Consider the following 13,760-nt stretch of genomic DNA (forward strand, 5'->3'; position numbering starts at 1 on the left):
ATTTTTTTTTGCCAGTCCTGGGGCTTGAACTCAGGGCCTAGGCACTGTCCTTGAGCTTCTTTTGATCAAAGCTAGCACTCTACCACTTGAGCCACAGCACCACTTCCACAGCCTTTTCTGTTTATGTGGTACTGAAGAATGAAACCCAGGGCTTCATGCATGCTAGGTAAGCACTCTACCACACATTGCAACCCTATTATTATTATTTTTAAAGCTCATTCTTGCCAAGATCATTTGTTATAAAAGTGTGTTGATCAGCTTTCAGTCAGTGATAAAATACTTGGGTGCTAAGGGAGAGGTTTCAGTCTGTGGTTCCTCAGACCACTGTTTCTGCACTTGTGAAGAAGCAGATTGTAGTGGCAGAGAGCTGGTGGTGGAGCAAAGCTGCTCATCTCAGAACAGCTGGGAAGCAAAGAGAAAGAATGGGTGGGGAAACAAGATAGGCCCTCAGATACCCTCCCCCATGGCTTACTTCCTCCAATTAGGTCCCACCCTCTTAAGAGCCAGTCAGCTATCAACTCATCATCAATGGTGAATCCACTGATGAGGTCAGCATCCTCATGAATACTACTGGTTGGGGACCAATGCTCTAATCTGTAAGCCTTGCAGATCATTTTATATCCAAACCATAGCAGAGAGAACTACTAAACAGCAAGATGGTAGTTGTGGATGAACACTTTATAAGAAATAACAAATGCTGCCACAGTACTCTGTACATGGTGTATGTGCTGAGGAAGGACTTCTCTCTTGCTCCTATTTCCCTATACATATTTCATAAAGGATGAATCTAGCATTCCCTGTTTCCCAGGTTTGCTAAATGGCATTGTGACATTGTGTAGTTCACAGACCAAAACACAACTGCATGACTACTCTGTTCCCTGGACTGTTTTTCTTCTAGAAATATATGTTAGGTCTTATTTACCCAATGCATAGAAAGTTCCTGGCACAACTGGCAGTGAGGCGAAAGGTGGAAGAAAGAATTTCTTGAAGAACTGCAAGATACATTTCTAATATCACAGTAGTCTCATCATATAGAAAACCTGATTTTATTTTCCAGCTTTAATTGGAATGTCCCAGTATTTTTCCCAACCTGCAGGAACACAAGGCTGTCCTAAATCTAAAACCTCAACCTATGTCACCTCAGGGATCCACTCCCACCCTCCTGACACTACCATCATCCATTCTCACATCTACCGCCTTATCTTCCTCTGACTTCAGGATTACTCCTGCCCGGGGCTGCCTGCTTGCCTCTCAGCCTTGATGTTTGTAGCCAAATTCTCATTCCTTTGCCAAGGCTTCCACTTACTCTGCTCTTTAGTTGTTTGGGGATGCTGTAACAAAATATGCCTTCAGATGGGAAATAATAGAAAGGTATTGCTCACAGTTCTGAAGGTCAAGTCCAAGATGCAGACACCAGAGGATTCAGTGTCTGCTCAGGTCCTGCTTCTTAGGCTGCACCTCCTGTGTCCATGCATGATGGAAGGGGTAAATAGTCTCCTTGGGCCTCTTCTGCAAGGGCATTAATCTCATTCCTCAGAGTTCCATCCCTATGATGTAATCATCTTCCAAGCATTCCCCTTCTTAGTACTATTGCATTATGGATTGTTTCAACATAGAAATTGTTTGTTTTGTGGGGGAAGGACAAAAAATTCAGGTGTAATGATGTTATCCTCCGTCAAAATGTTTAAGAATTATTACTGTCCGCCTGCCTCTGTCATCTTCAGGGTAGTTCTCATCACTGTATTTGATTGGCCACCCAATTTCAGGCTACCAAGAAACAGCTATGGAAATCTCCACTTAAGAGAAACGACTGGACTGTGAAGTAACAGCCAATCTCTCATCAAGGCATGCAATCCCGACAGTGAACAGGGGTCTTCTGTATTTTAGCAATCATCTCAACATTGTACAAAGAACAGCTGCTGCCTACCTTCATGGTCCAATTGTCTCCAGTTAGCCACATCCTCCCTCTACACTGGAGTTCAGTTCCTGACACAACTCTTTTCTCATGGAGCTCCACTGCTTTTACAATAATCTGTTTATGTGAACCAAGGTCTTGGTAAGGAGTGCTCCTGACCTCACACACATCAGTCATGGGCTTACGCTCTGACAGAGTATCAAACACAAGCTAGGATAACAATGTATTGTAAGCTGGTTGCTGGTGGCTCACGCCTGTAATCCTTGCTACTCAGGAGATTGAGATCTGAGATGTGTGGCACTAAGCTATGAGACTCTTATCTCCAATTAACCACCTAAAAATCGGAAGTAGAACTGTGGCTCCAAGTGGTAGAGTGTTAGCATTTTGCAAAAAAGCGCAGGGACAGCACCCAAGCCCTTAGTTCAAGCCCCATGACCACTACCAACAAAAATCTATTATAATATTATGGAAAAAATAGCAGAAAAACACAGGAGCTTAGGCATTTGGTGCTGTTTTTTATACATATATTGCATATTCCCACTTTCACAATCACCCAGTCAAAATGTCCTGCTTCCCATGAATCTAGTAAGAATTATCAAAGTCATCCAGGATGTAACTTGTGTTGCTGACTCAGGATGAAACAAATTAGAATCACTCTAGTCATCAAAAGTTAATACAATTCCACCGTTTTGTAAGGCACTTAAAAAACTTTGATTCTGGGCTGGGAATGTGGCTTAGTGGTAGAATGCTTGCCTAGCATGCATGAAGCCCTGGGTTCAATTCCTCAGTACCACATAAACAGAAAAAGCTGGAAATGGTGCTGTGGCTCAAGTGCTAGAGAGCTGGCCTTGAGCCAAAGAAGCTCAGGGTCAGTACCCAGGCCAGAAGAAAGAAGGAGGAGGAGGAGGACCACTTTCAATCTGTTGTTGAAAGTTAAAAGTTTATATTTCTTCTATTTCTACCAATGATGAGTTAATTCTTTGCTCCTTTGCAGCCCATTCCATAATAGGATTTGGTTTGTGCAGAATAAAGGACAGCCCAATATAGAAAAGGAGGTGATGGCTAATTTTAGCTACATAGAAATTGGGGTCACATGTTTGAGGTCTGGGATTCTCATTGATAAACTCATAAATTAATAGGAATCTGGGAAATGATGGATAATTTGGAGCCAGTCCTTCAAATGGTGGATCTTTAAGTATTTCACATACAGATAAATAGCTGATACAATTGAGTGCTCACAACTGTATGTACACCATGCTTTAATAGCTACTCTACCTACTTCTTTTTAAATACATTTAAATAAACCATTAATAACCGGTTATGTAGATTTGGAAACTGTTTCTCAAAAATACGACTTACCTGGCCCAGGTCATTAGCAATTAAGTGAGTACTGAACACAGGCTCATGTGATTTTCAAAGCCTGCTCGGGTCCCACTGTGATGTTGTCTGTCCACAGAGCACAGGGTAGGGGTTGAAGGCACCAGTCTCTGGCTATTCTTACCTTAGACTTTTTACTTCTTTGGTCTCTTGACATAGCGATTTCTTAGGTGTGACAAATAGCTCCTAGCACCCATTCTTCCTCCTTCCCACATCCCCTCAGCTACACAGACAGGCTGGATTTCTACAACCACATTTCCCAGTTCTACTGGCGGATGGGCTTCTGACTGAGAATTAGGTTCATCCAGTGACACACATTTGTGATAACAGATCTGGAAGTCAGAACCGAGGCTGAAGCCATCTTTCTGATGACTTAGCTGCAGCCCTTGCCAATGACATTGGGATGTCATAGAAGCTGAGACACAGTTAAGGTAGGGGCAACAGTTAAGGTAGAAATCTTTCTGATGAGATCTCTACAAAAGCAACGTATTTTCAGAGTCAGTGTTTCCAATGACAGTTCCTGCTTTCCTACCTTGCCGGTAGTGACGGAGGCAGAGGTACAGCAGCTCTAGGCCCAGCTCCCTCTCCTCCCCCAGCAACTTAAACACCTGCTTCTCTCTATTCAATGCCTTCTTGCTTAAAATAGCCAGCATGGTTTTTGTTTCCTGCCACTGAGTTCTGCTGATACACATCATTTTCCTTCTTTCCTTATAACTGCCCAGTTTTTCAACTGCCAACCTTTGCAAATGATCCTGTCAACACTGAAATGAAAGCTGAGTATTTTCATCACTCCCTCATCCCAGTTCATTTTCCCCCAGAGCTTTTAATGTCACCCAAAGATTATTTTTATTTATTGGTGGAGTACATGCTCTCTCCCTACCCCACCAATAGAATTTAAACTCCATTAAAAAGGCTCTATTCCCTTCTGCACAGACTGCTCATACTAGGACCAGTACCAGCCAACGATGAGATTTCAACGGTGTGGAACAAATGAAATCTATTCTTCACCAAACACTTCTATTAAATTAACAGGCTAGTAATAGATTCATCAACAATATATCCTCAATACCACCTGCCCACTTGGCTTTTGCATCCTGAGAACAACACAAAATGGCATATATCCTCTGATCTCAGTGTTATATTTAGAGCAATCAACGAATAACCTCCGGTTTGCCTAAGCTCTTCTTAGTTTTATAGCACTGAAGTCTCATGTTCTGGGGACTTCTTGGTCCTGGACAAATCAAGATAATTGGTTGCCTGAATTAAAGACACTTGGAATTATGTATTACCTTAAATCCATCCTGTGAATAAAAGCTTGAAAACATGAAATGAAATAAACCAGCCTATGGCTTCCCTCCCCATCTCAGCCAAGTTGCAAGTAATCATCAAAATCACCGGTAAAATTTAAGCAATGACTTTAGGCTGTTCTTTCATTTTTCTTTTAACACTAAAATTTGAATTTGCCTACACACTGAATATTTTAGAGCAGAGGCTGTGAAATCTCTCTCATATTTCAGTCACATTAAAACTACGATAAATGAGCTTCCCAGGGAAAAGATGCTAAAAAATCAAGATGAGCTCCAAATTGACAGCACAGAGGTATGGTTGGGAGACAGAGGGTGAACTCTGGAGGGAATGTGTGTCAATGTTAATTCTAGGAATGAATAAAAGCTTTGCTCATCACTGTGGAGAATTGCCTCTGCCTCCCTCCTAATATTATTCCTAAACACTAGGCCTAGGGCCTAGTATAACACATGCATATATTCAAAATGTCAGGGCCTCTGAACTGACCTTACAGTGAATTTGGAGGACAGGGACATTCTCCAATAGAAGACCCAAACTTCTGGCATATGGCCACTTTGGGTGCCCTCTTTCCCTGATGGTTCAAGTGGATGGATGATTGGGAGTTGGTAAGATTTAAATGTGTTCCCAATCAAAATTGAAACTTTTGCATCTGCACACAGAGTTGTGTTACTAAATGCAACTTTTTTTGTGAGTCTGGGCACTGCATGTGGCAACGTTTCTTCAGCAATGAATGCAAAGAGTTAACAGGGCAACGCTTGCACAACCCCAGTACAATTCATTCCTCAGAGCCAGCAATCTGTCTGAACGTGTTTATAAAGCAGATATGGAGAAACTGACCAAACCTCCAAAATGCAACTTGCTTGGAGGTACAAAGTACACAAGCTGCCTTTCTCCTGAAGAACTCCAGAGGACTCCAGAACCTGCTCTAGCTAGATTTTGTGATCGTTGTGCAGCTTGACTCAGGGCCTTGGACAGACTTAACGTTTTTGCTAAAACTGGTTATTAGATCTGACCACTTCCTTCCTTTCCTGAACTATTTTCAGAAGCAGAGAGACAGTGTCTCTGCACCTGTTGTTAGTGAGGTCACAGGAGAAAATCTCTACAGGACCCTCATTGGTCCTCACTGCAGGGACTGCAAAGGCCCAGGCCCTGGAGAGGGATAGTTCCAGTATTCAGTGATGATGGGGGCAATTGAGGCCAGGAAGCCTCAGGAAAACACCATCCCACCCACCACCTTCCTGAATTTCCTGACCCAAAGCTTTTCACAGCAGGACCACCCTGCCACCCTCCCAATCCCCAGTCTGCAGCCAGCTGCACTGTTGAGGGCACTGCTGGGGCTTGCAGCCTGGTTCTCTTACTGTTGGGGGATGATCCAGGGAGGAGGGGATCCTAGAGATGATTTCCTCATAGGTACCTGACCTTGTTGCACTTGCTGGGATATGAATGGGATTAGGACATCGTTTCAAGAAGTTTGCTAGTATGAACCATGGGGAGAGATCTCCTGTAGCCTGGATACAGTGGGAGCCGCTCCCAGGTCCTTTGGCAGCTCAGATTCCCATCCAATGGTCCTGGGTGTGCCACAGGATGGGAGTTTCAGGATGAGGTAGTTGGCTGGACATCACTGACCAAACCAGTTTCTGTCGCCATTCTTTTCCAAACTGAAATGGGTACTGAGACATTGGCGATCCCCCCCACCCCCACCGCCTCCACCCTACCCTCTACTCTGCATGCCAAACACCCACCTTGGCGCTCAGTTTGTCAACCTTTCTTGCAGCTTTTTGTCTGTCTTCAGCAGAAAATTGGCAGAGGACTGGAGTTCTTATTTTCACCTTTTATCTGGGTCAGTCTGTTCAAAGCTAAAATAACAGGGAGCTTTTGAAACCTAATGAATTCAGCTCTGAGACTGTGGCCTCCAGCGAACAGGAGGGGCTGTTTCATCTTTTGGATTTAGGAATGGGAGGCCAGTTAGGGGCTCAGTATTTTTTTTCACCCACATGCAAAATACTTCTCAAAGCACAAGTAGGAAAACTAGACATCTTGAAGCTAAATCACTAATCTTTTTCATCCCGAAAATTTCTGTCTCAGTAGTGGCCACTAAGTGTACAAAACTTGGGAAAACAATCAAAAAAAAAAGGGATATTAAGATTTTGATGTCTAAAGAATTGGTATAAATCCATGCATATTTCTTCACTACAAATACATTTTAAAGAGTTTAACACTACCTTCAGCAGGAACTTCCATCTAGGCATGAAACAAAGATGCCATGGTTGAGTATGGATTTATTTAGACTTGCAAATGGAGTTTTGGAAGCTAGGGGGCATCAAGGTATGCTGGATCCTTCCAACCTGACAGCTGAGCAAAAGTGACAGTAGACACAATGCACAACTGACACAGCCATAGCCAGCTTTCTTATCAAGGGAGTGGCTTAGATCAACTTCTTGCAGAGAATGGACCTATTGTACCAAGGGCAATTATACCGAACTTGCTACTTAAAACACACACAACCCAACCCATCATAAAACTGTTATCAGCTCACACAGATGCCAATCAGGGGAGCACGTATTCCCAAAGCATCGTAAGTACTTCTAAGTAGCAACATATTCCGGGATTGAGTCCATCTCGTTTTTCTTCCTCCTGTCTACTTGAGACCTCAGGACTTTTCCTTTCACTAAGGAATCAATAGGACATCTCCTACAGAAGCAGTCAGCCATCTTAACGGGGCATCCCACACCACACAACAACTAGTAAGACACAGCAGTTGACTTCTGTTCAGAGTGGATAATTTTATGACCACCAATTACATCTATAGCCAGACGTGAAAAGATAGTCATAAAAACAGGCCTTTGTCCTTTCATAAATCAAAGGGACCTTTTCAAACATTAACTTAACAACCTGTTTACAGCTGTTCATAGGAGGGAGGTGGGCAGCTGGTATTCTAGTCCTCACAGGAAGCATGAGGGTTAGGGCAGTGGCTTTCTCAAGGTCAAAGCTATACCTGGTTACCGAGTGGGTGATAGAGACAGTAGTCTTTAAGTCATTTTGGTTGCTCTAAAAGACATGGCCTATATTTTGAGGGTAAGGCCTGGATCCAAGAGTGACTGACTGGGAGTCTGAATCCAACTCTTTCTTGTTACTGAAAATGTCTTATCTGGGCATCTGGAATGTGCCATCGACACCAAACTTCAGTTACCCATAGATGTCTAAGGATGAGAACAGGAAAAACAGATGTGGGTGGAAGCTGTTCACAGAAGAAAACCATGGAGCACATAAACAGATGTGCTTCAGAGTCATACCAGACACAGCTCCACTCATGCCCTTGAACTTTATAATTCAGGTGACCTGGGAAAAGGTGTCATGGAGACAAATCCCCATTCTGAGCACAATTGACGAGCAAAGGAAGACAGGCAGCACAGGGTCTTTGGGAGCTTATGACACAAGTCGTCAAGTACTAGAGCATCCTGTAGCCTCCTAGCAAGAGGCTTTCTTGTGGCCAGCGAGGGAAAACATTTTGGTCTCTAAGCACAGATGATACTTTGGAAGCCTTGTCCTACCATTGTACCCTATGTAGACACAGACAAAGCCAGGAGTGATGTCCGTTAAAAATTTAACTATATATCATATTCATTTATTATCAATCCACAGGATAATTTGATTGCTACATGAGCTCATAAAAGCTTTTTTTTCCCACCTTTACAAAATTAAAAAAAATGTGCCACAAGGATGTAATAACAACTGCTGATAAACAAGAAAAGGAATCTTAAAATTATAAATTTGCTGTAGAAAAGATAAAAAACAATTATATTTTATTTAGAATTTTTTTTACCTTGAATAAAATATTCCCCTGTATAAAAAATAAAAAAAGCTTGCTCTGGTTAGAATTAGAGTATTTTTGTCTTGAAAATCTGGGAATTTGCACACTATTTCTTTCCATGATAGTTTTCCTTTGTACCGCGTGGCATTCAAGCATAGCAGATTAGAGAGATTTTTTTTTTTTAAAGCAGTCTTAAAATGGGACATCTGTGGAGAAGTTTTCTTCTTCCCCTCCTCCAGGATGTGCAACGCAGCCTTGAGGGGAGGAAAAGGAGGAATGGACTGGGTGGGATCGTTGGGAGGTGGGGTAATGGGCACAGAAGGGGACGGCTGAATGTGCTGTGAAATAGAGCAAGATCACAAGAAGGCCTATCGTAAGTGCTTTAAGATAAGGTGCAGAAGCAGACTGCAATGTTGCTAGTACTGCCCTATATACATATTCACAAGAATAAAAAATTCCAGCTAGTTCACATTTTCTCGTCCATTCTGAGGCCATCCACTCCACCATGCTGGCCTTGACCGTAGGCAATGCAGCACCTTCACTGCCCGTGTGGCTGTTGGTCCTTGAACTTGAGGGAGTAGCCCTGGGCGATCCAGCAGGTTCTAGAGATATGTGTCTACCAAAGGGCTGGAGTCCTGAGTTAAAAAGAAGCTCCAGTACTGGAGTTGGACACAGCAATCAATGTTCTATTGTCAAGGTTTTTTTTTTTCCCCCTTAGATTTGTCTAAAATAGGTGTCAAAGAGAAAAATAAAATACAAACAAACAACAACACAAAGCCAAGAAACCCCAACAACCACCAGGGACAGTCAAAGGCTTAATAGCTCTTGACTCGGGCCTGGGTGATATCCGATGTTTTCTTGATGACACTGGCCCGGGTTTCCCGGTCAGGCCGACTGCTGCTAGGTGCAGGGGACACAGAGGCAGAGATAGGGAGGTCTGTAAATGGGGGCCAGGAGCTGTTGTAAGGCACCGGACAACTCTCCTCCTTGATGGTGACCTGCAGATCTGGCTTGTTGGAAGTGACAAAGGTCGCCATACCAGGCAGCAGGTAAGTACTCCTTGTCCCCATGTTGCTGAGGTACTGTTTGCCTTCAATGTTCCTCTTCCGCCAGTGTGGTCTCCCCTTTCAAGGAAAAGAATCACTGAATGGATTTCTGGAAATGCAACAACTGTCCTCGTGTGTGGCTGTTTGAATTCAATTCTTTAAGAATCATGGAATGAACAAGTTTAGCATTTCTACATCTTTCAACGGAAATCTACATCCACCTAATTCAGATCCCAAGCAATGGTTTCTATTCCATTTAAAAAAAAAACAATTTTCATTTACTAGCTCCCAGAAATATGACAAGGAAAGTAGGTAGATTCTGGCTCTCCTGTGGCCTGGCTACCCAGCTGACCATTCCTAGTGTAGGTTTCCAGCCATAACAGACAATCCGTCATGGTGACTTGCTTCTGGACTACTGATTTCTGATTTGCTTCTTCTGCATTTTTAAAGGGAGGAAAGCGAGGGGCTTTAGGAACCATGAATGGCCCTTGATTGCTTTTACACAGCTACAGACTAAAGATCCTTAAGGGTAGCCATTCAGAGAAGGAGCTAGATCTCTGACCAGGAAGAATCCAGACTGGAATTCATATAAGCATGGATCCCTAGTGCCTTTCCAGAATTCCTGCTCTTCACTCCTAAGTGACGGGTACATTGAGGTAGCACCAGTTCAGACTACCACTAGCTTCTCTCTCCATCTTTCTCTCTTCTATTCCCATCACCATCACAGAGCCATTTCCGACTATTGTGTGAGCCTACAGGAGGGAAATTGGAAGCAGGCAGATTGAGAACTGAGACTAGACATACATACCAGCCCCTGGGCAAGATCACGGAGGGAGAGGGACCATGGATATGTGGAAATAATTCTGTTTAGCACTTTGTGATGTTTACTTCTGGTCATTGCTTTCAGCCATGCAGGCTGTTCTATTTCTGCCAGTGAATTAGGATGTTTACAGTGGTAAAAACACCAGCTTTTCCTGGCTGAAATTTCAGTTTCCTCTTCCTGCTATCATAGCCTTTCTTTCTGCGTGTGACAATTTATTCCCTTTCCTGCCATTCAGTGCTCAACACAATCCTGAAGTGTGATAACTTTTAGGTTATAGACGTTTTACTCTACACAAAGAAATCTAAAAGTGAAACTCACGATTAAAATCACAGGCAGGTAAAGAAGCAGGCTTACCTCGGCGCTCTCCTCGTCACTGGGCACGCTATCCGTAGTTTCGCTTTCTGTTCATAGAGAGAAGACAGGGCCATCATTCCCATCCCTCCAGCTAATCTGGGGTGCATGCAGCATTTTAGGAAGCTATATCCATACTTCTGAAATGGGTAATTAAGCGCATCATCTCCCCCTCCTTGTAAGGTCAAATTTGTACATTGAAGAAGCTAGAGTGATTTTGAATTCTGTTGCTAACCCCTTTCTCCTCCCCCTGCAAGATTTGAGGGTAGGCTGGCATTTCAAGGCTATGATTAGTCATGGCCTTCCAGCGAGGTGCCCTTTCCTCCCTCAGCTCTACCCACAGTGCCCACACATATACTCTTTTGGTCCATGACAACCTCTGTATGGAAATCCCAACTCAGAATGGACATTTTCCAAGATGTCTTCCTCAATTATTCCAATCCCTCAAAGTTTTCTTTACTTCCCATCCTATTAGTATCCGAGTGCATCTTCTATCTGGGATGCTATGGGTGGCCAGATTTTAGAGTAGCTTCCAAAGTGCTCACTTAATGCTCACTTTCTCCGGAAACCCCTCCTCTTAAATGGGGGTAAGATCTTCCTTTAGTCAAGAGAATATGGCAAGGATCACAGAATGCTGGGATGTAAACATTACATGTCTATGATCATGTCACATAAGATGGAAACTGTCTTTGGAAGAGACTTTGTTGTTGGCTGGTCATGTTAGGAAGGCTCACATGGCAAAGAACCAATGGCTGCTTCCAGGCAAAAGCCAAGAAGAAACTTAAGATCTCAATTTAACAACTTGTAAGGAACTAAATTCTGACCAAAACTATGTGGGCCTGGAATTGGATCTTTCCCCAGTGGAGCCTCAGATGAAATGCAGTCCTAGCCAACACTTTGATTGGAACTTAGGGAGACTTCGGCAGCTGGACTCCAACCCCCCAGAAGCTATGTGGGTTAGAATAAATAAATGTGTATTATCTTAAGCCATTAACTGGGGCTCCATTGTTAGGCAGCAATAAACAGCTAATCAGTTGCCATCCTGATTCTGCCTGCCAGTGGAGAGACAGAGTAGGTTTCTTAACAGCACTAGCTATACTTTTCTTTTCAGAAGAGATGAGGGTGTTAACTACCATCTTCCAAAGGGCGTTATGTGATGAGTAAAGTGAGAGGGTGTTTGGAAAGGCCTAGCATGTGGTCTAGCAGCACACAGCATACGAAGTAATCATCATTCTTTGACATTGGACTTGTATGACAGGCTGGATTAATGAGTCAAAATCAACAGTTAATGGTTATACAGCATCTGTACCTACAATAAAAGGGTTTTTTAAAGAGCAGAAATTTACTTCTTAAAATAAGAAAATGGAAAGGACACAGTTTCTCCATGTTCATCGCCATTGCAAAATGAATTCCTAGAAGAGAGAAACTAAAATATGCAGGCTCTTGGAGCTCATGTCATCTGGGTCATTTATTTTAGAGACAAAGCCTGCACACAGGCAAGAACCGTGGACATTTGCGGTGTTCTGTGAGCTCGGCTGACTCACAGCCTTTGTACATAGGTCTTTGTTAAGCCCTCACAAGGATGTTAAGTTGAAAAGCAACTATTATTACCCTCCCTAGGCAGCAAAGCTAGTATGCTCTAGAGCCTTCTACCTTCTTCCACCCTGCCCCTCATGAGAGACTGGCTTCCAGTCTCGCATCTTCCTGGAGGCAGAGCTGAGATGGCTGCAGGCCAGACAGAGTCCTTTCCTCCAACCAGAGCTCCTTGTAAAGTAAAGGCAGCAGGTGGAAAGACTGTGTGCTCCTTAAACAACCTGCACGCATGGGGACTCCACAGGCTCCACCTGGGAGTGTTCTACATGTTTCTTAGCCACTCTTCCCCAAGGGCTTCACACAGTGGGTGGTCAGTGAGGACTGGCCACAAGCAGCTGAAGGACACTCCTCTTGTCAAGTGTATTTCACCATAGCATGCCCAGCTGGGAGCCACAGATGCCCAAGAACGGCCCTGGCTTAGACCTGCTGGCAAGCCAAGTTATGAAGACAAAGTGACAGTGCTAGGCACAGCCATGTTTCCATACAGAAAACAACCTAAACACAACAGAAAAGGAAACATCTCTGCAAACCAAACCTCAACCATAGCTCAGTCTCCTGAGGGCAGGAGGGCAAGAGGCAGAAGGCAGGACTGCCACTTCCAAGAAGAAGAAGAAGAAGAAGAAATAAAGAGGAACAGAGATGTTGAGAAACTTGCCAAAGTCACATTCTGAGTCAGCATGATGGAGAAAAAAAAAAAACTGTTCTGATTCCAGGGACCCACACAGAACAAAACGACTCTGCTTCCCTGCTGGTTCTTCTGCTGGCCAAACTTCAAGATCCCCTTTCCATTTTTATTAGCTTTGTTTGTGCTCTGAAGCCAAGTTCCTCTTCCTTCTGCACATGCCAAGCCCCTTTCCACACCTAATGGGCCTTCTATAAATACCATGGTCATCTGCAAACAGCTGCCACCAGGCATGATTTGGGGGGCTGCAGATTCAGGAGAAAGAGCTGTTGACATCAAGATTCTAGGATTCCACCAAACCCAAGTGGTACTTGCTTGGTTAGGTTTGGAAGTCGGCCTCTGGGTTAAAGACCTTTCACAGACCACAAAGGTGATAAGGAAGGTATTTCGTCTAAGTACCAGTTTTTAACATAAGGAAAAAGTAGACAAGAGATGATACACGCATGCTGAACTTAGGTGTCCAGCTAACACAAATGCTGGTGGAGGAACAATATCTCTAAATGAAGATAACTGCTTTTGAAATAGTTATAAAGAATGTACACCTGCAATGGGGTATGATAGTTTGGACCTTAGATGTCTCCCAGAGACTCATGTGTTGACCACTAGGTTTCCAGATGATGGTTGGGGGCAGGGATCGGAAATTTTAGGATGTGAGGCTTAGTAAAAGAAAGTGAAGGGCTGGGAAGGTAGTTCAGCGGTAGAGCGCTTGCCTTGCATGCCTGAGGCCCTGGGTTCGATTCCTCAGCACCACATAAGCAAAAAAAGCTGGAAGTGGCGCTGTGGCTCAAGTGGTAGAGCGCTAGCCTTGAGCTGAAGAGCTGAGGGACAGTGCCCAGGCCCAGAGTTCAGGCCCCATG

At 43.7% G+C, this 13,760-nt stretch overlaps 1 protein-coding gene across 3 annotated transcripts in view; it reads right to left on the reverse strand.

Moving 5' to 3' along the window:
* Window positions 1-8,193: 8,193 nt before the first annotated feature.
* Window positions 8,194-13,760, reverse strand: part of Irf2 (interferon regulatory factor 2) — an 81,176-nt gene continuing 75,609 nt past the window's right edge. For 2 of the 3 annotated variants that reach the window (XM_013026266.1, XM_013026258.1), the window contains 2 exons: window positions 10,632-10,678; window positions 8,207-9,532 (listed from right to left, as the gene is read on the reverse strand). In XM_013026266.1, the coding sequence (XP_012881720.1) occupies window positions 9,224-9,532; window positions 10,632-10,678 (356 nt within the window). In that variant the 3' untranslated portion in view covers window positions 8,207-9,223. Of the gene's footprint in view, window positions 9,533-10,631; window positions 10,679-13,760 lie in introns of all 3 variants that reach the window. The other variant, XM_013026250.1, reaches the window with a different exon arrangement.

This window comes from Dipodomys ordii, unplaced genomic scaffold, assembly GCF_000151885.1.
Source record: "Dipodomys ordii isolate 6190 unplaced genomic scaffold, Dord_2.0 Scaffold4, whole genome shotgun sequence".
Lineage (NCBI taxonomy): Eukaryota > Metazoa > Chordata > Mammalia > Rodentia > Heteromyidae > Dipodomys > Dipodomys ordii.